This window comes from Pelophylax lessonae (assembly GCF_965119305.1).
Source record: "Pelophylax lessonae genome assembly, chromosome: 8".
Lineage (NCBI taxonomy): Eukaryota > Metazoa > Chordata > Amphibia > Anura > Ranidae > Pelophylax > Pelophylax lessonae.
Genome location: NC_138775.1, coordinates 239,196,451 through 239,221,252, shown reverse-complemented (window position 1 = coordinate 239,221,252; position 24,802 = coordinate 239,196,451). Strand labels below are relative to the sequence as shown.

General features: G+C 42.0%; 1 protein-coding gene across 3 annotated transcripts in view; it reads left to right on the top strand.

The window, feature by feature from the left end:
• LRP8 (LDL receptor related protein 8) overlaps window positions 1–24,802 on the top strand; it is a 395,061-nt gene that overhangs the window by 285,834 nt on the left and 84,425 nt on the right. For all 3 annotated transcript variants that reach the window (XM_082266025.1, XM_082266024.1, XM_082266023.1), the window contains 2 exons: window positions 9,034–9,156; window positions 23,707–23,832. In XM_082266025.1, the coding sequence (XP_082122151.1) occupies window positions 9,034–9,156; window positions 23,707–23,832 (249 nt within the window). The remainder of the gene's footprint in view (window positions 1–9,033; window positions 9,157–23,706; window positions 23,833–24,802) is intronic.

Genomic DNA, 24,802 nt, shown 5'->3' with positions numbered 1-24,802 from the left:
AGCGGTTTAACAGGACAAGTTCTACTCAGAACAGGCCTCTCCATGGTCAACCAAAGAAGTTGAGTGCACGTGCTCAGCATCATATCCAGAGGTTGTCTTTGGGAAATAGACGTATGAGTGCTGCCAGCATTGCTGCAGAGGTTGAAGGGGTGGGGGGGTCAGCCTGCCAGTGCTCAGACCATACATGGCACACTGCATCAAATTGGTCTGCATGGCTGTCGTCCCAGAAGAAGCCTCTTCTAAAGATGATGCACAAAAAAACAGTTTGTGGGATAAAGATAAACCTATTTGGTTCAGATGGCGTCAAGCGTGTGTGGCAGCAAACAGGTGAGGAGTACAAAGACAAGTGTGTCTTGTCTACAGTCAAGCATGGTGGTGGGAGTGTCATGGTCTGGGGCTGCATGAGTGCTGCCGACACTGGGGAGCTACAGTTCATTGAGGGGACCATGAATGCCAACATGTACTGTGACATACTGAAGCAGAGCATGATCCCCTCCATTCGGAGACTTGGCCGCAGGGCATTATTCCAACATAACTAAACCAAACACACCTCAAAGACCACCTCTGCCTTGCTAAAGAAGCTGAGGGTTAAGGTGATGGACTGGCCAAGCATGTCTCCAGACCTAAATCCTATTAAGCATCTATGGGGCAAATGAAGGTGGAGGAGTGCAAGGTCTCTAACATCCACCAGCTCCTTGATGTCATCATCAAGGAGTGGAAGAGGACTCCAGTGGCAACCTGTGAAGCTCTGGTGAACTCCATGCCCAAGAAGGTTTAGGCAGTGCTGGAAAATAATGGTGACCACACAAAATATTGACACTTTGGGCCCAATTTGGACATTTAGGGTTGTGCTTACTTTTGTTGCCAGCGGTTTAAGCATTAACCACTTAAAGACCAGCCACCGCAGAGTTACTGGGTATGGGTACGTTGGCTCGCAAGAGCGGGTTGCCGGTGGCACGACCGTGCACCCATTCTCTAGCCCTGCAGCTAAGCAACGGGTCGGGCAGCCGTGATGGCCACCGGGAACCAGGTGATCGCTGGAGGGACTGACAGAAGGCTCATCTGTCACTGATTGAAACAGGGCTCCTGTGTTCGTTATTTCGGAACACAGGAACCCTGTTTCCATCCACCAAGTCTGGCCCCCGCACAGTCAGAATCACCCCCTAGGTAAACATTAACCCTTTGATCGCCCCTTGTGTTAATCCCTTCCCTGCCAGTGTCATTATTACAGTAACAGAGCATATTTTTAGCACTGATTACTGTAGTAATGCCACTGGTCCCCCCAAAAGTGTCAAAAATGTCAGTTAGGGGTCCGATCTGTCTGCCGCAATGTTGCAGTCCCGCTAAATATCGCAGATCGCCGTCATTACTAGTAAAAATTAAATAAATAAAAATTATGTAAATCTTTCCCCTAGTTTGTAGACGCGATAACTTTTGAGCAAACCAATCAAAATACACTTATTGGGTTTTATTTTACCAAAAATATTTGGCAAAATACAAATTGGCCAAAAATGATGAAAAAATGTGATTTCTAAAAAATGTTATTGGGAATGTTATATATAGTGAAAAAAATGCTTTTTTTCCCCAAAATTGTCGCTCTTTTTTTGTTTATAGCGCATAATCAAAAAACTGCAGAGGTGATCAAATACCACTAAAAGAAAGCCCTGTTTGTGGGGGAAAAAAAAGGACATCAATTTTATTTGGGTACAGTGTCGCACGACCGCGTAGTTGTCAGTTAAAATAACGCTGTGCCGAATCACAAAAAATGGCCTGGTGATTAAGGGGGCAAATCCTTCTGGTCCAGAAGTGGTCAATGGCTGTGTTGAGTTATTTTGAGGGGTCAGCAAATTTACACTGTTATACAAGCTGTACAGGCGCCCTCGGTAGAAGTCCGTGTGACGAAACATGTAAGGGCGTGAGCACGCATCCATCAGCTGTCACGCAGAGTCGGTGCGCTGGAGCTCTGGCTTTCCCTAAACCGATAGCGGTGAGTTTACCAGCACACGACGGACTCCACATTTATTCTACATGCTACTATTCAATTTTAACATTGTGAGTGTATCCTATATGGGGGATTGGGAATTCTAATAAAGTGTTGTTTATGGAATCACACTATGGGTCCTCCCCCTTTCTTTTCCCATACATGTTCTGAGGTGTCTGGTGCAGTTAATGCTGAATTGAAATCCTGATTTGATATCAGAGTTTGGGCAATCCGGAGAGTGTTTACCTGGAATTCGTGTACCACATTGTGGAATTATACCCCATACAAGGCGTTTCTGTTCCCATCCTGTGGTGAGTTTTTACTACCTAGGGGGGCACGTTTTTTTGTTGAGGTGTGGTGACGGTGGTCCATCTAAACAGGAAGTGACACAGAGGGTTCACGGGCTTGCACTCCAGGATCCTATTCAATATAAGAACTTTATCCTTCAGCATTTGCGGATATCACCTTGAATGGACATTTATTTGCAGAGAATAATTTTTTGATTCATTGTTTCTATATACAAGTTATTTTAATTAGCGCTGCTAGTGTGTGTGAGCCTCCTTCCGATTCTCATTATACACCTTTTGTTAAGCTGTACACTCACTACTTTACATTGTAGCAAAGTGTCATTTCTCTTACGTCCTCCGACAGTCGCCGCCTCTTCATATTCGTCACATATGGGGTATTAGACTTTGCTCCGAAGGAGTAGCTAGGCAACAGAATATGTTAACAATAAAGCTTTAACATATCCCACCCTCAAGGGGTGGTCCCCTCAGTCAATACCCTCCTACTTCCTGCAACCATATCTCAGTTTTAATGTCTAGCTTGTCAGGAGTGGCTGGCTCTCTCTGTGCTGGGACTTTCTGTCCCAGACTCTTTCTTCTTTTTAATATTTTGTTTGAGTTTTTCTCTCTACCTTTACTTAGCTGTTATTTTGTCAGCGTTAGTTAGTTCTTCGGACGAAGAGGATCATGCGGACTGGGTCTCGGGCTGATCCCCCTGGTCGCAGGTCGTGGGTCAGTGGCTTCCCAGTCTGCCATCGAGCGTTCAGCCAGGTAACGCTCCTGGCATGGTGGACGACCCATCCCTGTTCGGTGCAGGGATGATTGGTGAGGTGGCTACCTCACTGGACGCTGTGCGGTTTCTTAACCCCCATTTTGTGCGTCTTGAATTGCGACTCTCCCTGCCTCATGTGCAGCGGCTTGTTCGCCTGTGCGGGTCCCCCACGCCATGTGATTGCCCGGTTCGGGTGCAGACGGACAATGCCACGGCGGTGGCCTACATCAACCACCAAGGGGGCACCAGGAGTGCCCGAGCGGCTCGAGAAGTGGCCGACATTCTGTCTTGGGCCGAGACTCATGTCCCGGCGATAACGGCGGTTCACATTCCGGGAGTGGAGAACTGGCAGGCGGACTATCTGAGTCGCCAGACCCTGGATCAGGGGGAATGGTCTCTCCATCCGGCTGTCTTCCAGACGTTGTGCGCGAAGTGGGGTCTTCCAGATGTGGACCTGTTCGCGTCTCGCCTCAACAACAAGGTGAAGAGGTTCGTGGCAAGGACGCGCGACCCTCGGGCAGACGCGTCGGACGCGTTAGTGGCCCCGTGGCATCAGTACAGGCTGATGTACGCGTTTCCACCGATTCAGTTGCTGTCCAGGTTCCTTCGCAGGTTACACTCGGAACGCAACACGGTGACTCTTGTGGCACCGGACTGGCCTCGCCGGTCCTGGTACGCAGACCTCGTGAATCTGGCGGTCGACGCCCCGTGGCGTCTGCCTCTTCGAGACGATCTACTGTCTCAAGGACCGATATACCATCCTGCTTTACAGTCGCTGGCTTTGACGGCCTGGCTGTTGAGACCGAGGTCCTGAAGGAGAGGGGTCTCTCTCCGGAGGTCGTTCATACTTTAATCAACGCGAGGAAGTCTTCCTCGGGGAAGGTTTATTACCGTACTTGGAAGGCCTATTTTGCCTGGTGTGAGTCCAGGGGGTTTTCACCCCGCACGTACTCGGTGTCCCGTGTGCTGTCTTTCCTTCAAACGGGTGTTGATCAGCGTTTGGCGCTGGCTACGATAAAGGGTCAGGTGTCTGCTCTGGCCGTTCTGTTTCAACGTCCCGTGGCTTCCAACCCATTGGTTGGCACCTTTGTTCAGGGTGTGCGGCATCTGGTTCCCCCGAGGCGGGATCCTCTGCCCCCTTGGGACTTGGATCTCGTTGTCTATGTTGTCCAAAAAGGTCGCCTTTTTGGTGGCGATCACTTCGGCTCGCAGAGTGTCGGAGCTGGCGGCTTTGTCCTGCAAGTCTCCGTACCTGGTTATTCATTTGGATAAGGTGGTCTTGCGACCTAATCCTTCTTTTCTGCCGAAACGAGTTTCGGAATTCCATCTTAATGAGGATATTGTCTTGCCTTCGTTGTGCACGAAGCCTAAACATCCAAAGGAGGTGAGATTGCACTCTCTGGATGTTGTTCGGGCGATGAGGGTTTACCTTAAATCGACTGAGTCTTTTCGAAAGACGGACTCCTTGTTTGTTCTTCCAGAGGGTCCTCGGAAGGGCATGGCGGCTTCGGCCTCTACCATCGCCAAATGGATCAGGCAGACCATTGAACAGGCCTATGCTTTGCAGGGGAAGGTTCCCCCTGTGCCTGTGAAGGCGCACTCTACTAGATCTCTGAGTACGTCTTGGGCCTGTCGTCATGGGGCTTCTGTAGCCCAGGTGTGTAAGGCGGCGACTTGGTCGACCGTGCACACTTTCACAAAATTCTACAAAGTAGATGTTCAGGCATCGGCGGATGCTTCCTTTGGCCGCAAGGTTCTTAGTGCGGCTGTTCCCTAGGGTCCCTTGTTGGGGACTCCTGGCTGTTGGGATAAGTTTTGTATCCCCTGGTTTTTTTGTCTTTTCCTGGGTTGTTGCTCCTGTTGAGCGCTTATTTTTTGCTGTTGCCCAGCTGGTTTCCTTCCTTTGGTAAGGTTCCTTTCTTTGATGCGGAGACTGCGTTGCCTTTCGGCGCGGATGCGTTTCCCACCCCTCATGTTTGCACTGCTTTGGGACGTCCCCATATGTGACAAATATGAAGAGGCGGCGACTGTCGGAGGACGTAAGAGAAAACGGAATTTTTGTAAAATCTTACCTGTAAAATTCCTTTCTCTGAGTCCTCCGACAGTCGCCGCCCCCGCCCCTCTTTTGGGGTTTGATTGTATACTCTACTGCTATTCCACTAAAACTGAGATATGGTTGCAGGAAGTAGGAGGGTATTGACTGAGGGGACCACCCCTTGAGGGTGGGATATGTTAAAGCTTTATTGTTAACATATTCTGTTGCCTAGCTACTCCTTCGGAGCAAAGTCTAATACCCCATATGTGACGAATATGAAGAGGCGGCGACTGTCGGAGGACTCAGAGAAAGGAATTTTACAGGTAAGATTTTACAAAAATTCCGTTTTCTTCAGTGTTGTCACATGAAAAGATATATTAAAATATTTACAAAAATGTGGGGGTGCACTCACTTTTGTGAGATACTGCTTCAGTGATGTGTTTTACTCGCCAAAAGGTTTTAATTCTGTCAAGCCAGTCTTGTTAGCCATACACCTAAGCCCCACTGCAAAGCCAGGCAAGGAACACCACTGTTTTCTCTCACAAATAGCAGCTTTTTGTGTGACCTAGGTAAAGGTGTGGGAATGGCGCTGTCTACTAATGGAATGGTAATGATATCTAGACAGGATAGATTAAAGTAGAAATAGGAGTAATATATATGAACACAGATATAACACAATGTACAAAAATGTAAAGTGCCAATGCTGAAGACGGATGACGAAACGCGTACAGCGCCATCGCATCATTTCCGGTTCCGGCATCTGATTGGAGCGCATTGCGTTCCACAGCTCCGCTTATATGCTTATTTGATTTGTTTGGATTATGAGTACCCATTTATCTATTTTAATAATAAAAGTAGTGTTTACAATATTACACTATTGGCCTCTTTTTGCCCCACATGCTATACCTGTACATACATGGTCCCATTACGTTTGGTCTGATACCGGAGTACATACCCCATCCAAGAGCGGACCCCCCGGTTTCCTGGGCCTTTCCATAGGACCTTACTGGGATTAATCCTAACCACTATACCCGCCCTTTACCCCTGTGTGGGGTGGGAACGTCCGGTGAGTGGGCTACTTACCCTAGGGGGCACTTAGCACCTCACTCATCACCCACCACGGGGTTTTATTTATTTATAGGATATCTATGAAGATATTTCTCACGCGAATGGACTATACACGTCACTCAGTCACCTTATTGGACTATTAGCATCATTTACCTCACTCAGTCACCTTATTGGATTTTGAATAATATTTATTCACTTTTATTGATTCACATATATCTTATTTGTGCTTATCACTGTATCACTTTAATTATTTATATATATATATATATATATATATATATATATATATTTTCATTTTTTATCCAGCACAATCATTGTCACTTGTCACTTTATCATTCATTCCTTGATTCCATATATATTTTTTACTGTTTGATATTACTGGTTTAGCCTAATTTCCGTTGTGTGTATATTGGAGATACTTGCGTATATTATCCACTCACCTTAAGCACTTGGTCACTTTTATCACCATTGTTTATAGCAATCACTCACTGCATTGGCACTTTATATTTTTGTACATTGTGTTCTATCTGTGTTCATATATATTACTCCTATTTTTACTTTAATCTATCCTGTTTAGATATCATTACCATTCCATTAGTAGACAGCGCCATTCCCACACCTTTACCTTTTTTTTATATTTTCTGGGAGGCTGCAGCCTACTGACACACCCATTATACACCCTATAGCGCGGAGTCCTATACTTCAATTTTTTTGTGACTTGTTTGCTGTTTTTGACAGTTTATGGGCCTCATCATACTGCTCAGTTATTGTCCTGTAAGCAGGCTGGCGACAGGATACGAAACTTATAAAGTCACCCGCCTATTCATACAGTGTGCCAAAAGTATGTAAATCACAAGACAAACGGAACAGAATTTAAGAAAGAAAAAATCTTGTTTGATATAACTGATCTCGTATGTATGCTGTATATAGACTGTATTTTTAGCTTTTTTCCTCAATGGGAATTTTTTAATTTAGCAAATATTTAGTCAACCAAAAAGAGAGCTGATGACCGTGCAATGCGGGAAAAATATCCTCCCGTGTTTTTTAATCTATTATTGACAAAAGTAATGTGCTGTGCAGTAACTCATAGCATCATGGCACATATTGGCTTTCATTGTTGGTTGCCATAGATTACAGTATATTAACTATGTGCACAGTGCAGTAACCTATCACAGCCAATCCGCTTTCACTTTACTGTAGTTATAGCAATAAAAGTTTCATTTGATTGATGATTTTGCATATCTTTATTATAACTTGCCTTATCAAATTGAATAAGTGTTTATTTTATAAGCAGCCCCTTTAAGGCCTCATGCATGCTTTCAGTCAACCAATGTAAATTGTGGGCATATTTCCACAACCGAGATAGATTGCTCCAGCTATTTGTCCATAGTGATAAATGGCTGTATATGGGTATGCTTAATGCTTGTGTAAATCACTGAATATGGCTTTGGTGCATACAGGGATTCTATGGATGACTACGCATCGGTTCTTCCTAGGCATGAAAATGCACAATTTATGTTGGATGCCTAAAAGCCTATTTGTGCATGAGACCTTTTTATTTTTTTATAATGTTATTTTAATGTTCAAAAAACCCAACGTTTATATAATACCTTCTCTAGGTCCCTTTGGGACACTATTCCATCCACAACTAACACTGATGGGGCACTATTACATCCACAACTAACACTAATGATGGGGCACTATTCTTTCCACTGACACCAGTGGTGGGGCACTATTCCTTCCATAGACACCAATAATGGGGTGCTATTTTTTTCCACTCTTATCAACAATGGGGCACTATTACTCCAACTGATACCAACATTGGGGCACTATTCCTTCCACTGATACCAATAATGGGGCGCTATTCCTTCCACTGATACCAATAATGGGGCACTATTCCTTCCACTGATGCCAATAATGGGGCGCTATTCCTTCCACTGATACCAATAACGGCGAAATGTTACTCCCACTGATACCAAGAATGGGGCACTATTAATCCCACTGATACCAACAATAGGACAATATTCCTTCCACTGATACCAACAGGTCACTATTCCTTCCACTGATGCCAATAACGGGGAAATGTTACTCCCACTGATACCAACAATAGCACACTGTTACTCCCACTGATACCAACAATAGGACAATATTCCTTCCACTGATACCAACAGCAGGGCCCTATTCCTTCCACTGATACCAACAGCAGGGCACTATTCCTTCCACTGATACCAACAGCAGGGCACTATTCCTTCCACTGATACCAACAGCAGGGCACTATTCCTTCCACTGATACCAACAACAGGGCACTATTCCTTCCACTGATACCAACAATGGGGCACTAATTTCTGCCACTGATACCAACAATGGGGCACTAATACTCCCACTGATACCAACAATGGGGCACTAATTTCTGCCACTGATACCAACAATGGGGCACTAATACTCCCACTGATACCAACAATGGGGCACTAATACTCCCACTGATACCAATACTGGGGCACTATTACTCCCACTGATACCAATAATGGGGCCCTATTACTTCCACTGATACCAACAATGGTGCGCTATAACTCCCACTAAAACCAATGATGGGGCATTGTTTACTCCCACTGATGCTGGGGCATTTCTGCTCGCAGTCTGACCCCCCCCCCCCCCAAAGCCTGAAGATCAGAAAACTGGCCCTTTGTTTAGAAAGTTTGGAGACCCATGTTCTAGATAAGTGATTTCTACATCTGCTCGAATACAAAAAACACATAAGCCTTCTAGTTACTGTTGTCTGACTTTTATAACAGTTTATTAGGCATAAAAGCTGATGTGGGGCACAACTGGCATTGTACCCAGAAATCCCCTTTTATTAGAGGTAAATAAGGTTTCACACGTATTACTCTTGCAGCTGTTGTGACCTGTCGTCCTGATCAGTTCCAATGTGGGGATGGTACTTGTGTCCACGGCATGTATCAATGTAATGGAGTCCGAGACTGTTCAGATGGCAGCGATGAGACCGGGTGCAGAACTGGTGAGCCCATGTTGATAAGACTTGTACTGCCTAGAATGCAGACTAGAGTATTTTTTGTACAGTGATGTATCAGAGTTAGGTTGATTGTCATTAGTGAGCACTAAACAGTAAAGTGAAGCTCATAGGAGGGGAAACTCATTACAGGTGCAGAATGTCCCTTCCAACATGTGCACCTGTTGCTGCTGATAAGTTGATAAGCTGATTGCTATTTTTATGTCTTTGCCTTATTAATATAATGATTAATTCCACCAACATACAGTCAAAAAAACAATACCAAATAATAGTTAGATTAACTTATTCACCGTAGTGCTGTATATCTATTTTATGATATAGCAACTGTATATATTGACGCAGAGTATATTTATACATCTACTGTATAATATAGAGTCATAAGAGGGGTGCAGTAACCAACTGGCAATCCCTACTCACTTTTAGGCTTCATTCACATGCGCTGCTGGGGTGGGGTAAAACCAGGTGGTTCAGCTGCAGTTTATTGTCCCCCGACCACCCACCTAAATGGTGACATGCAGCCGTCCACGGCTATACACATGCTGAGACAAGAATTAAACCAGATGTTGCTTTTGGCGCATGTTGCTGCCACCAAACTCAACTAATGCAGGTCTGTGGGGCTGTCCTGTACCTGCGCCACAACCATGTTAAATGCACCCAACTGTGGCATGGTAGTGCAGCATCTGAAACAAAATCAGGCAGTGAGGAGGCAACAAATTGCCCCGCCCCCCCCGCATAAACCTCTTAAAAAAGATCCAGGCATAGATTGCTTTTCAGAGGAGTGGCAGTCCTTGCTGCACATCTGAATGTGCCCTTAGTCTTTTTTTTAATATACAGGTGCATCTCATAAAATTTAAATATCATCAAAAAGTTTATTTCAGTAATTCAATTCAGAAAGTCTAACTCCTTTTATATCATTACATAGAGAGTGATATATTTCAAGCATTTCTTTCTTTTCTTTTTGATGATTATGGCTTACAGCTAGTGAAACCCCAAAATTCACAATCTCAGAAAATTGTAAAATTTTGAAAAAGTTCAATATTGTAGACTCATGGTGTCACACTCTAATCCGCTAATTAAATCAGTAGTATACTCCGCCATTAAACTTCTTCCTACAGGTAAGCCTATGATAAGGCTTACCTTTTAGGTAAAATTAATATCTCCTAAACCTGCACTGTTTAGGAGATATTCGCCCTGCATGCAGCCGCTGACACCTGCGGCGCATGCGCTCTGAAGGTTCGGCGGACCTTGAGAGCTCTTTGCTGGCTCCTTGCCGGAAAGTAACTCCCGCGCGCATGCTTGCCTCGCACAAAAGAGCTCTCAGAAGACCTACGATTAAGAATTGTTGACTTGCATAAAGCTGGAAAGGGTTATAAAAGTATCTCCAAAAGCCTTGCTGTTCATCAGTCAACGGTAAGACAAATTGTGTACAAATGGAGAAAGTTCAGCACTGCTGCTACTCTCCCTAGGAGTGGCCGTCCTGTAAAGATGACTGCAAGAGCACAGCGCAGACTGCTCAATGAGGTGAAGAAGAATCCTAGAGTGTCAGCTAAAGACTTACAAAAGACACTGGCAAATGCTAACGACCCTGTTAGCGAATCTGCAATAAGTAAAACACTAAACAAGAATGGATTTCATGGGAGGATACCACAGAGGAAGCCACTGCTGTCCAAACAAAACATTGCTGCACCTTTATAGTTTGCACAAGAGCACCTGGATGTTCCATAGCAGTACTAGCAAAATATTCTGTGGACAGATGAAACCAAAGTTGAGTTGTTTGGAAGAAACACACAACACTATGTGTGGCGAAAAAGAGGCACAGCACACAAACATCAAAACCTCATCCCAACTGTGAAGTATGGTGGTGGGGGCATCATAGTTTGGGCTGCTTTGCTGCGTCAGGGCCTGGACGGATTGCTATCATCGAAGGAAAAATGAATTCCCAAGTTTATCAATATGCAAAACAATGGCCCCTGGACTTTACATGAGGTGAGCACGTGGGTTCGGCAACAAAGGATGGATGCAAGGAAATAAATATAATGAATCACAGTTTATTAAAGTATAAACCACAACATCATATAATGATAGCACAAAAAAATATAACAGTAAACATGATTGGAGTAAAAATACTGATAGAAAATGAATACAATCTCATATACATGACATGTTGATCATCAGCAAGAGTACATGCATATTAAATTAAATCATAGTCGCTAATATAATATTTCATCTGGATCCCGACGTGTTTCGCGAGCTCTACTCGCTTTTTCAAGGGTGGATGCATAAGGGACATGTCTGAGAGAAAATATATGACAATGTTGGAACAAATGAAGGATGAACCAATAAGTAGAATGGTCAACGCATCCAACAAGGGGACTCAATACTTACAAATCAATAACGCTGGAACCAAATGATGAACCTCTAATGGTTGGCAACTGGATATGTCTGACCCGGGAGCTGACGGGTCCAAACTGACCTAACCCAGCATGGCGGCGTGTGGTGGATGGAGTAATGAAGAGGAATAATAAATAATATGTCCTTCCGTATCTGTCATCAAAAGGATATGGGTAGTGGTAGTAGTATAGGTATAAATGATATCTCAAGAAATATAAAAATATAATTATTGGACAAAGGAAGGACAAATTGGTAAAATGGTAGAAATATGAATACCTGCAAGAGTGAAAAGTCATAGTGGTAGTGAAGAGAAAAGTGCATATTATTTATTATTCCTCTTCATTGCTCCATCCACCACACGCCACCATGCTGGGTTAGATCCGTTTGGACCCGTCAGCTCCCGGGTCAGACATATCCAGTTGCCACCCATTAGAGGTTCATCATTTGGTTCCAGCATTCTTGATTTGTAAGTATTGTGTCCCCTTGTTGGATTCCTTGACCATTCTACTTATTGGTTCATCCTTCATTTGTTCCAACATTGTCATATTTTCTCTCAGACATGTCCCTTATGCATCCACCCTTGAGAAAGCGAGTAGAGCTCGCGAAACACGTCAGGATCAAAATGCAATATTATATTAGCGACTATGATGTAATTTACTATGTATATACTCTTGCTGATGATCAACATGTCATGTATATGAGATTGTATTAATTTTCTATCAGTATTTTTACTCCAATCATGTTTACTGTTATATTTTTTTGTGCTATCATTATATGATGTTGTGGTTTATACTTTAATAAACTATGATTCATTATATTTATTTCCTTGCATCCATCCTTTGTTGGCAGGCAAACCTATGGAAGGCAACAGAAAGGTCTAAAAAGGCCAGGTACACTGGAGTACCTTCGTCCCTGTAAGATAGGATACCCTGTCGGGACGCTATCCCCTGCCCAGAAGCTGATGCTTCATCAATAGTAGGTCATTACATCTGCAACTCGTGTCTGAAATATAATATTGACTGTGCCTTTAGAAATACTCTAAGGGAGAAGGAGACTGGGATCTAACTCCTGCCAGCAGTACAGCCTTCTTGGATACGACCCTGTTAGCGAATCTGCAATAAGTAAAACACTAAACAAGAATGGATTTCATGGGAGGATACCACAGAGGAAGCCACTGCTGTCCAAACAAAACATTGCTGCACCTTTATAGTTTGCACAAGAGCACCTGGATGTTCCACAGCAGTACTAGCAAAATATTCTGTGGACAGATGAAACCAAAGTTGAGTTGTTTGGAAGAAACACACAACACTATGTGTGGCGAAAAAGAGGCACAGCACACAAACATCAAAACCTCATCCCAACTGTGAAGTATGGTGGTGGGGGCATCATAGTTTGGGCTGCTTTGCTGCGTCAGGGCCTGGACGGATTGCTATCATCGAAGGAAAAATGAATTCCCAAGTTTATCAATATGCAAAACAATGGCCCCTGGACTTTACATGAGGTGAGCACGTGGGTTCGGCAACAAAGGATGGATGCAAGGAAATAAATATAATGAATCACAGTTTATTAAAGTATAAACCGCGACATCATATGATAGCACAAAAAAAATCATAACAGTAAACATGATTGGAGAAAAAATACTGATAAAAAGTCAATACAATCTCCTATACATGACATGTTGATCATCAGCAAGAGTACATACATAGTAAATTACATCATAGTCGCTAATATAATATTGCATCTTGATCCCGACGCGTTTCGTGAGCTCTACTCGCTTTTTCAAGGGTGGATGCATAAGGGACATGTGTGAGAGAAAATATATGACCATGTATCAAATGAAGGATGAACCAATAAGTAGAATGGTCAAGGAATCCAACAAGGGGACTCAATACTTACAAATCAATAATGCTGGAACCAAATGATGAACCTCCAATGGGTGGCAATTGGATATGTCTGATCCGGGAGTTGACGGGTCCAGGCGGACCTAACCCTGCATGGTGGCGTGTGGTGGATGGAGTAATGAAGAGGAATAATAAATATGTCCTTCCGTATCTGTCATCAAAAAGAATTGGGTAGTGGTAGTAGTATAGGTATAAATAATGATATCTCAAGAAATCTAAAAATATAATTATTGGATAAAGGAAGGACAAATTGGTAAAATGGTAGAAATATGAATACCTGCAAGAGTGAAAAGTCATAGTGGTAGTGAAGAGAAAAGTGCATGGTGTGAAAAAAGAAAATGAAAGGAAAATGAGGAAAAATTTGGAAAATAGGTCACCACTAGAAACTGGATGACAAAGACCTAAGTGAGTGAGTAAAAGGGATGAGAGAAAGTGAAATGGTAACCAGGTGTCCAGGGAGTACAAAGAATAAGGATTGAGAATTGAAAAACAAAAAACCATTACCAAGTGGAGAGTGCTACCGTGCAGAAAATAACCCAGTAATAAACATGCAGGGAATTACCTCCGAACACCAAAAATAGCAGACCCGAACATCATGTACAGGGTTGGCAAAGCAGAAACAACAAACGCCGGATGGTGTCGGCTACCTTGTGTGGGAGAGGGACGCCGTAGTGGCCCTCCCCCTGCCGCCCCAAGGTGTAATAGTACGCATCGGCGGGGTGACGTCATGCATGTGCCGGGCGAACTGGCATGACGCCGATGTGGAGGTGGCCTCGTCCGTCAGTGGAAGGGCGGGGACAGCAAGGGAGGAAACACCTCCCTCTTCCTACATCGCAGCTCCCGAGGCCAGAAACTCCAAAGGAAACCACTAAAGAGAAAAAATGTATCAAAGGAAGCAATTTAGACAAAATGTTGTTAAAAAAAATCAATAAAAATGTCACAATCAAAGAGTAGCTAAGTGTAGAACAAAAATTAATGTGCAAAATGGAAGAATTTTACCGACCAAAATGACAACAGACCATATTGGGCACAAATGGGTTTCTTCCACCCGGAATTCAGTATAGAAGAGGGCATGATCAGGTGTCATCTGTGTCACACCTCCATCCCAAAATACAATATGCAAAACAAGGAATGGCCCTGGGACTTTACATGAGGTGAGCACGTAGGGTCGGCAACAAAGGATGGATGCAAGGAAATAAATGTAATGAATCACAGTTAAAGTATAAACTGCAACATCATATATTGATAGCACAAAAAATATCAGAACAGTAAACATGATTGGAGTAAAATTACTGATAAAAAAATTAATACAATCTCCTATACATGACATGTTGATCATCAGCAAGAGTATATACATAGACACAAAAAAGGTGATAGGAAAAGTGGGGCTTTGCGGGCTGATGGGAGAAGGATCAAATCAAAACCAAAATATTCAAAAAATAAATTTTATTATTATATGTTCAAGTTAAAAACATGAGCTGTCATGCACATGTAAATATACAGTATATCAAAAAGGAAAATACATAAATACAATTAATCAGAGTCATTGAGTAGAAATACAACCCATAAGGAACAACCAAAACCTATATGGGAAAAGATGGTAGGTCTCAGGTGGAAGGCGGTCAATGTAGGTCCCCAGCAAGCCGACGCGTTTCGTTCATGGCTTCCTCAGGGCCAGAGAGACCATGACAAACCGGTATTTCCTTTATGTAATGACTCAGAGGGTAACAGGACTACGGCAGGGCATGTAGTTCAAGGCACGTCTATGGTTCAATAGTCGTATAGTGACACTTTTATGCATCTATGTATGTACATATGGATACAGGTCTATATCTTGTCTCCAATGTGTTAACAGCAGGTCACTTTTCATATAATACGGGGTTGCAGCCCATGGAGACCAAATAGCGAGGCAGAACACCACCTTTATCTCAGCTATCCAAGAAGGCTGTACTGCTGGCAGGAGTTAGATCCCAGTCTCCTTCTCCCTTAGAGTATTTCTAAAGGCACAGTCAATATTATATTTCAGACACGAGTTGCAGATGTAATGACCTACTATTGATGAAGCATCAGCTTCTGGGCAGGGGATAGCGTCCCGACAGGGTATCCTATCTTACAGGGACGAAGGTACTCCAGTGTACCTGGCCTTTTTAGACCTTTCTGTTGCCTTCCATAGGTTTGCCTGCCAACAAAGGATGGATGCAAGGAAATAAATATAATGAATCATAGTTTATTAAAGTATAAACCACAACATCATATAATGATAGCACAAAAAAATATAACAGTAAACATGATTGGAGTAAAAATACTGATAGAAAATTAATACAATCTCCTATATATGACATGTTGATCATCAGCAAGAGTATATACATAGTAAATTACATCATAGTCGCTAATATAATATTGCATTTTGATCCCGACGTGTTTCGCGAGCTCTACTCGCTTTCTCAAGGGTGGATGCATAAGGGACATGTCTGAGAGAAAATATGACAATGTTGGAACAAATGAAGGATGAACCAATAAGTAGAATGGTCAAGGAATCCAACAAGGGGACACAATACTTAAAAATCAATAATGCTGGAACCAAATGATGAACCTCTAATGGATGGCAACTGGATATGTCTGACCCGGGAGCTGACGGGTCCAAACGGATCTAACCCAGCATGGTGGCGTGTGGTGGATGGAGCAATGAAGAGGAATAATAAATAATATGCACTTTTCTCTTCACTACCACTATGACTTTTCACTCTTGCAGGTATTCATATTTCTACCATTTTACCAATTTGTCCTTCCTTTGTCCAATAATTATATTTTTATATTTCTTGAGATATCATTTATACCTATACTACTACCACTACCCATATCCTTTTGATGACAGATACGGAAGGACATATTATTTATTATTCCTCTTCATTACTCCATCCACCACACGCCGCCATGCTGGGTTAGGTCAGTTTGGACCCGTCAGCTCCCGGGTCAGACATATCCAGTTGCCAACCATTAGAGGTTCATCATTTGGTTCCAGCGTTATTGATTTGTAAGTATTGAGTCCCCTTGTTGGATTCCTTGACCATTCTACTTATTGGTTCATCCTTCATTTGATACATGGTCATATATTTTCTCTCACACATGTCTCATATGCATCCACCCTTGAAAAAGCGAGTAGAGCTCGCGAAACACGTCGGGATCAAGATGAAATATTATATTAGCGACTATGATTTAATTTAATATGTATGTACTCTTGCTGATGATCAACATGTCATGTATATGAGATTGTATTCATTTTCTATCAGTATTTTTACTCCAATCATGTTTACTGTTATATTTTTTTGTGCTATCATTATATGATGTTGTGGTTTATACTTTAATAAACTGTGATTCATTATATTTATTTCCTTGCATCCATCCTTTGTTGCTGACCCCACGTGCTCACCTCATGTAAAGTCCCAGGGCCATTCCTTGTTTTGCATATTGTATTTTGGGATGGAGGTGTGACACAGATGACACCTGATCATGCCCTCTTATATCCCAAGTTTATCAAGACATTTTGCAGGAGAACTTAAGGCCATCTGTCTACCAGCTGAAGCTCAACAGAAGATGGGTGTTGCAACAGGACAATGAACCAAAGCATAGAAGTAAATCAACAACAGAATGGCTTAAACAGAAGAAAATACGCCTTCTGAAGTGGCCCAGTCAGAGTCCTGACCTCAACCCGATTGAGATGCTGTGGCATGACCTCAAGAAAGCGATTCACACCAGACATCCCAAGAATATTGCTGAACTTAAACAGCTCTGTAAAGAGGAATGGTCAAGAATTACTCCTGACCGTTGTGCACGTCTGATCTGCAACTACAGGAAACGTTTGGTTGAAGTTATTGCTGCCAAAGGAGGTTCAACCAGTTATTAAATCCAAGGGTTCATATACTTTTTCCACCTGCACTGTGAATGTTTACATGGTGTGTTCAATATAAACATGGCAACATTTCATTCTTTGTGTGTTATTAGTTTAAGCAGACTGTGATTGTCTATTGTTGTGACTTAGATGATGATGATCAGATCACATTTTATGACCAATTTGTACAGAAATCTATATCATTCCAAAGGGTTCACATACTTTTTCTTGCAGCTGTATCCACTCCCAGAAATAGGGGTACCTGCTCAAATACGTCCCTTATTACAAAACTATATATATATTAGTGCTGCAACGACGTGTCAACGTAATGAAATACGTCGACATGCGTGAAAGGCGTTAAAGCGTCACACGTGACGTCACACACCCCCTGCTCCTGCACGCCGTTTCTCCTCCTCCCCCACCTCGGTGTGCACAAGACATGAAATGACCAGGAAAGACATGAAAGACTGAGGCATGAAAAGATCGGGAGATAAGGTAATCACTCGGCTATGTCGCTGTTAGTGTTTGCTGCGACCCCTGCTGTGGGAAGATCCACAAAGTACGCAATGCTGCTTCTACTGATGGCAGAGAGCCGTTTCCAGCAGAAATAACAGCTCGTCGCAGCTTAGAGAAAGATTCATACAATACTGTGCAGGCTGATGGACCTGTCTGTAGGGATAAGGCAGAGACAGGCTGGAGAATAGCTGCAGCACCTCTCTGTACTGGCCAAGATTGATGGCAAGGGTCCTCAGAGGGCAATAAAACTGAGAAAAGCTGCTTCAGGGGGATTCGTTTATTTGGTTACTTTTTCATTGTTTCTTAAAAGGGACAATAAACAATATTCCCTATTCTCCCCAAAAAAATGAATCCACACGCATCCACCACTTAACCACTTGGCACTTTGACCCCTTCCTGCCCAGGCCAATTTTCAGCGCTGCCGCACGTTGAACGACAATTGCACATTGCACTGTACCCATACACATTTTTTATCTTTTTCTTTTAGACCGACTTAGCTTTCTTTTGGTGGTATTTAGTCACCGCGCCGTTTTTTTTTTATTTTTTACTAAACAAAAAAAAACCAAAAAATTTGAAAAAAGAAAAAAAAATTTTTTCTGAGTTTCTGTTATAACATTTTGTAAATAAGGAATTCATTTTTCTCCTTCACTGATGGGCACTGATAGGCTGCACTGTTGGGGCTGCACTGATCATCAGGTAGATGTCCCGTGTGGATTGTCGCTTACCAGCTCTCCTCACTTTTTCCTTCCCTTCCCTTTTTACATTTTATTTTTGCCACTTCATTTTTGTATACTGTAAAAACTTCAACCACATTAAAGTATTTTTTGGAAAAAATTTAACAAAAGTTGAAATATCATATTAGAAGTTCTACGTATCGTTTTTTGTAAAGTTATTCAAAGGATTAATTAGCTAATCAAAAAAAGAACACTCAATTAAGCAAAAAAAAAAAAAAAAAAAATAATCGTTGGATTAGTCGACAGACAAAATAATCGTTAGTTGCAGCCCTAATATATATATATATATATATATTGTCATTTCTGGGGGTAAGGAGAAAAAGTAAGTACTTATAAAATTTATATCTGCATGCACAATTTTTAACTGGTACCATATAATTTTCTCAGTAATCACACATAGACAGAATGCAAGTAAAGTCAAGGGAAACGTGTTACCTTCTGTAGCCGCATTCCTCACCACCGCACAGAAAAGACAGTATCAATATGAGAAATAAAGTTTCGCACCTGAGGCCTCTTTGCTGCCGTCCCTCCTGGTGCGGGATGAGAGCCGGTGGCGGAGATGCAGTCAAGAAGACACAATTCGGGGTGAGCCTTTAAATAAAGGACATCCATGCCAATCAAGGTGCATTCGTCTTAAATGTGTGTTTACTTTAGAATATGCACTGTACAGAGGATCATATCTTCCAAGGGAATGTGATGAAGAATACAGATCATCAGTCTTTTATAGAAAATCATAACATGGTAGTCTATGGTGGGCACATACCCAACTTACAGATTACACAATACATTCTTTACTAATTGTTTCAATATTACATATGGTCATTCTGACCTCATAAGGGCTTTGAGTGAAAGGTTAGTTTGACAGTAAGAAAAATTGATTACATCAAGGGAATAATTCACTCTGCAAAGGGACTTTTCATTTAAACATCTTTTCCGAGAATTTTATCATACTACTGGCAGAACATTTTATGTCATCTAGAGAGCAACCAAGACACCAACACATGTTGAAATGCCAAAAGAATTCAGAAACTTTTGTTAAGAAATACATCTTCATAGCGATGGGGAACTCTTGACTAAGTAACGGTTATGCACTCCAGATATTTCATATCTTGACAATCTTAAGGCCGGGTTCACATATGTGCGGCCGCAGGTTTGTGCCTGGGGTCCGTTGCGTGTCTGTTCACCTCTACAGGTACGATTCAGGCCTGAATTCACACCTGAACCGAACCCAAACATGCACAGGACCCTTTTTTAATCCGCTCCGTGGCCTCCCCGGACCTGTTTGAACCGGCTCCATTGAGTGCTGGTCACACTCGCCTGTCATGCGAATTGGATGCGGGGAAACTCGCATCCTATTCACATATATGTGAACCCAGCCTAAAGGTTTCCTGAGCTTTTAAATGGTCTCTCAGTCTGGTTCAGTAGGTTACACAATCATGGAGAAGACTGATGACTTGACACTTGTCAAGAAGACAGTCATTGACACCCTCCACAAGGAGGGTAAGTCACAAAAGGTCATTGGTAAAGAAGCTGGCTGTTCACAGAGTGCTGTATCCAAGCATTTTAATGGAAAGTTGAGTGATGATTTGGGAGCCATGTCATCTGCTGGTGTTGGTCCACTGTGCTTTATTAAGTCCAAAGTCAGCACAGCTCTCTACCAGGAAATTCTAGAGCACTTTATGCATCTCTCTGCTTACCAGCTTTATGGAGATGCTGATTTCATTTTCCAGCAGGACTTGGCATCTGCCTACACTGCCAAAAGTACCAAAACCTGGTTTATTGATCATGGTATCACTGCTTGATTGGCCAGCAAACTCGCCTGACCTAAACCCCATAGATAATCTGTGGGGTATTGTCAAGAGGCAGATGAGAGACACCAGACCCAACAATGTAGACGAGCTGAAGACTGCTAACAAAGCAACCTGGACTTCCTTAGCATTGCCACAGGCTGATCGCCTCCATGCCACGCCACATTGATGCAGTATTTCATGCAAAAAAAGCCCCGACCAAGTGCATACTATACTGTATATGGACAATATTTTCAAGAAACCAACATTTCTTATGTATTATTATAATTTTCTGAAATACTGAATTTTGGGTTTTCACTAGCTGTAAGCCATCAAAATTAAAATAAAGAAATGCTTTAATTATATCGCTCTGTGTGTAGTGAATCCACATAATAGGAGTTTAACTTTTTGAATTGAATTACTGAAATAAATTACATTTTTGATGATATTCTAATCTTTTGAGATGCACCTGTATGTTTTTGCATGCAACAGAGACCTCTAATTTTTTTTATATCTTGGAAAGAGGTTTTAAATCTGGCTTTGCATTAAAGTGATGCTCTCCTCCCCATGTCAAAAATATAGAAACAAAAAACTATAGGAAAAAATATATTGAAAATACTTTCGCCCAGTTTCTGCGCTCGGTGCCTAGGTGAGTGTAATATCATCCTCCTTCCATCAAGATCCCAGGGATTGTTGAGATGCCCAAATCTCATGTGAATATGTTTCTATCTGGTGCATGAGCATCATCTCAGAGATTGAGATTTGACCATCATCCCTGAGATTGGACTACTTGACATCCTCTGGGATAATGCCACCCCCTTGCACTATGGAAGGTGAGGGCAATGTAAGTATGGTGATGTTTTTTTCCTGCTGGTTTTACATTTTTTTTTTCAGCATTTTAGCATTGGACGTGGAGCAAAGCTACTAAATGGATCTTAAGTAGTATTAAGCCCAAAACCAAAAATGTAATATATTGCAGCTTACAAATCCTTAGATGTAATGGCTGCATTCATTTTGTAGGCTTTTTACCCTCTGTTTTCACCGGGTGATCCAGCCAGTAAAACACCTTCAGGGTTATATTGCCCCCACTCTGGATGAAGAAGCACAGAGGCACCACTGGACAGAAGCTCTTTTAATCTGAGGGGAGTGTTAGATGTACTAGCAGATTTAGATGCACTAAAAAATTGAAGCCAAACTCCAGCTAACACTTTTTAAAGTGATTGTAAATGATCGCCTTGTAAAACAACACACTCTTGTAAAAAAAACAAAAAACATAAATACCCTTTCTCTTACATCCTCTGACAGTCTCTGCCCATCCATATTAGCCTTCACTATTGGGTAATGGCGCCCTCTGCAATAGTGAAGGCTAATATGGATGGGCGGCGACTGTCAGAGGACTCAGAAAAAATAATTTTACGGTAAGTTCTTACAAAAATTCTATTTTTTCCCTTTTTGTATAAGAGATCACATTCCCTCTGTTCTCAGCTGCATTAGAGCTGGGGGGAGAAGTAGCAGCACACTAAGCTTACCAGTGAATAGCTGTGCAGCGGGGACCTATCAGGACAAGTCTAATCATTGGAGGATGCAACAAAAAAGCATTTTATTCTCCAGGGTATCTGCTTTCAGTTTGGGGGTTCTAAGTCACTTTCTAGCAAAAATTGCTGTTTTTAACGTGTGTGAAAAATGTACCTGGACAGCAGGTGGTATATTTTGTATCTATGTGCCATGGATCTAAGCTAAATATGAACATGTTTGTTGAGTACCTTGTATTATCAGTGCTGGTCTTGGATCTCAGAATTGAGTGGGGTAAGTTTGTACCAGGTTTAGAAAGTAATGCCGTACCTTGCCTAAGCTTTGATGTTAACAATCTGACAATTGAGGAAGCAGTTAAAACAATTCTGCCGAAGAAAAGCTTTAGAAGAACAATTTAGAGACCATGTTGTTCTGGGCACATGTGGGTTATGCCCTTCGTTTCCAGTTCCAGGTGTTTTGTCATACATCAGGATTTGCGATTCATGCTTGAATACTATGGACAGTCCTCTTTCCAAGTAGAGTGGATGGGGGAATCAACCTCTTTTAGGCCCCTTTCACACTTGTGCGACTTGTCCTGTAACTTGGGACTGCAAAGTCGCATGACAAGTTGTATCCCATAATTTTCAATGGGTAGCATTCATATCTGTGCAACTTCAAGTCGCAGCGACTTCATTTTATATACTGTACCTGCTATGTGCCAGCTGTACCATGTACTTGTATTAAAAGGTATTCTGTTCTCCTTGTATTTCTTCCTTCATGTGAAATCCCTGGTGTTCCTGTCAATCCCTCTACCTTAAAGTGATTGTAAACGATCACCTTGTAAAACATCCTATTTAATTTAAAATAGAAATGAAAGGCAAAACATTTTTGTATAGATATGAAAAAAACATAAATACCTTTTTTTTTTTTTTTTTTTACCTTTTTTATAATTCCCTATGTTCTCAGCTGCCTAAGAGCTGGGGGAGGAAAAGTAGCAGCACACTGAGCTTGCCAGTGAATGGCTGTGCAGGGGGGTTGTATCAGGACAAGTCTGATCATTGGAGGAGAGTACACTGGAGTTCTCAGCATAGCTAGAGAACTGACCACTGTGTGCTCTCTTGCTTTGTGTGGTCAGTTTTTAATAGGAAAGCAGATGGACTTGCAGAAACACCAGGGATTTCACACAAAGGAAGCAATACAAAGAGAACAGGATATTTTTTCATACAAGAGTATGGTATAGCTACATAGAGAATACCTTAAATGATTATATTTTAGTAAACTAAGTGTGTTACCGTTGCTTGTCATGACAAATTTGTCAACCGTCTTTGTACCACAATTTTCTGTTTTTCAATAAAAGTTTGTATATAAAAAAAAAAGAATATGGTACAGCAGGCACAATGTAGGAATATGAAATGATGGAGTAACAAATGCTTTAAGCAGTTACAGCAACATTTTGTTTTCCTTTTGGGATAAAGGTTTCACAGAAATGAATAAAAGCTAATAGTTATATGCACCCCTGTTAGTGGTAAATGGTTTGTCTCACTCCCTCTAACTGCTCCATCTGCAGGATAGCTTGTCCTGTTGAAAAACACTGGCCAGATCACCAGGTGAAAATTAAAGTAAAGAAAGCCTAAAAAAGGAAAACTAATGCGGCCATCACATTTAAGAATTGATGAGCTGCAATATAATAAATGTTTGCCTTTGGGTTAATACTGCTTTCATCTAGATCTCTTGTGCCTAATATCACTGCATTTCCAGTTCTGGAAAATCTTTCTGAAAACTCCTGCCTTGTGTTGCTTGTATTCCAGCGGAGGCTCCTTGTGACACAGATGGAACTTTTCAATGTAAGAGCGGAGAATGCATTGACGCCCGTAAAGTGTGCGATTCTCGTCAAGACTGCCGGGATTGGTCTGATGAGCCCCTAAACGAATGCGGTAAGCAAAGCTCCCAGCCCTTTTATGTAACTGGAGAGGAGAGTAAAGGTATATGGCGCTGCCTAGAAAGGTGTACGTAAATTATCCAATGTGAATATCACGTAAAAAAAATATATAAATATATATTAAATTATATAATACCGTGACATAGTGCAAAAAGTGCAATAATTACTTGAAGGTAAATGGTATGAAAAACCAAAAGTGTCACAATGTGCAAAAATTAGCATTCAAAAAGTGAATAATACACGCGGACAATGAAATAAATATTCAATAAATACAATGTTTTTTCCGGTATACTGTACAAAGGAACATAAACAAAAAACTTGTAAATAAGGTGACTAAGTGAAATCACGAATATATAATAATATAAGGTGACTAGTGCAAAAGTGACCAAGTGCACATCAAGCAATAGTCCATGGCAGTGAATAAATATGTATAGAAGTTGAATGAAGTCCCATAAACTGCAGATCTTGAAGTGATCCAAAGGTGACTAGTGCAGGTGAGGAAACTGAAGTGCTCCCCTCTCAATAATGACCGCACTCACCAGATAGAATCACCCGTACAGGGGCAATGAGCATGGTAGTACTCAAAGGTATATTCCCATCAGATCACAGGCATCGATATTGGTATATATAAGCATCCAATTATCTCTTCCCCTACGGATAGTGGATACAGTAATGCTCACAGGTATGTATCATACACTCTCAATGGCATCAGTAGGTAATGTATATGCATAGGGATCCCGACCAAATGTAGGAAGGAAATGGCTCATATAGTGAAGTATTGCTAAATGACGCTGTTTTGTTAATATCAAAAAAATACTCACAAACAGAGGTAAAAGGTATGCAGGTAATATCAGTAGTGAGAGCCGCTACGTTCCTAGATCACGGTCCACTTCCAGAACGCTGTGTGTTCCAACTGCCGGAAATGCGATTCAACCCAAAAACGGAAGTGGCGGAATGACGCTCTA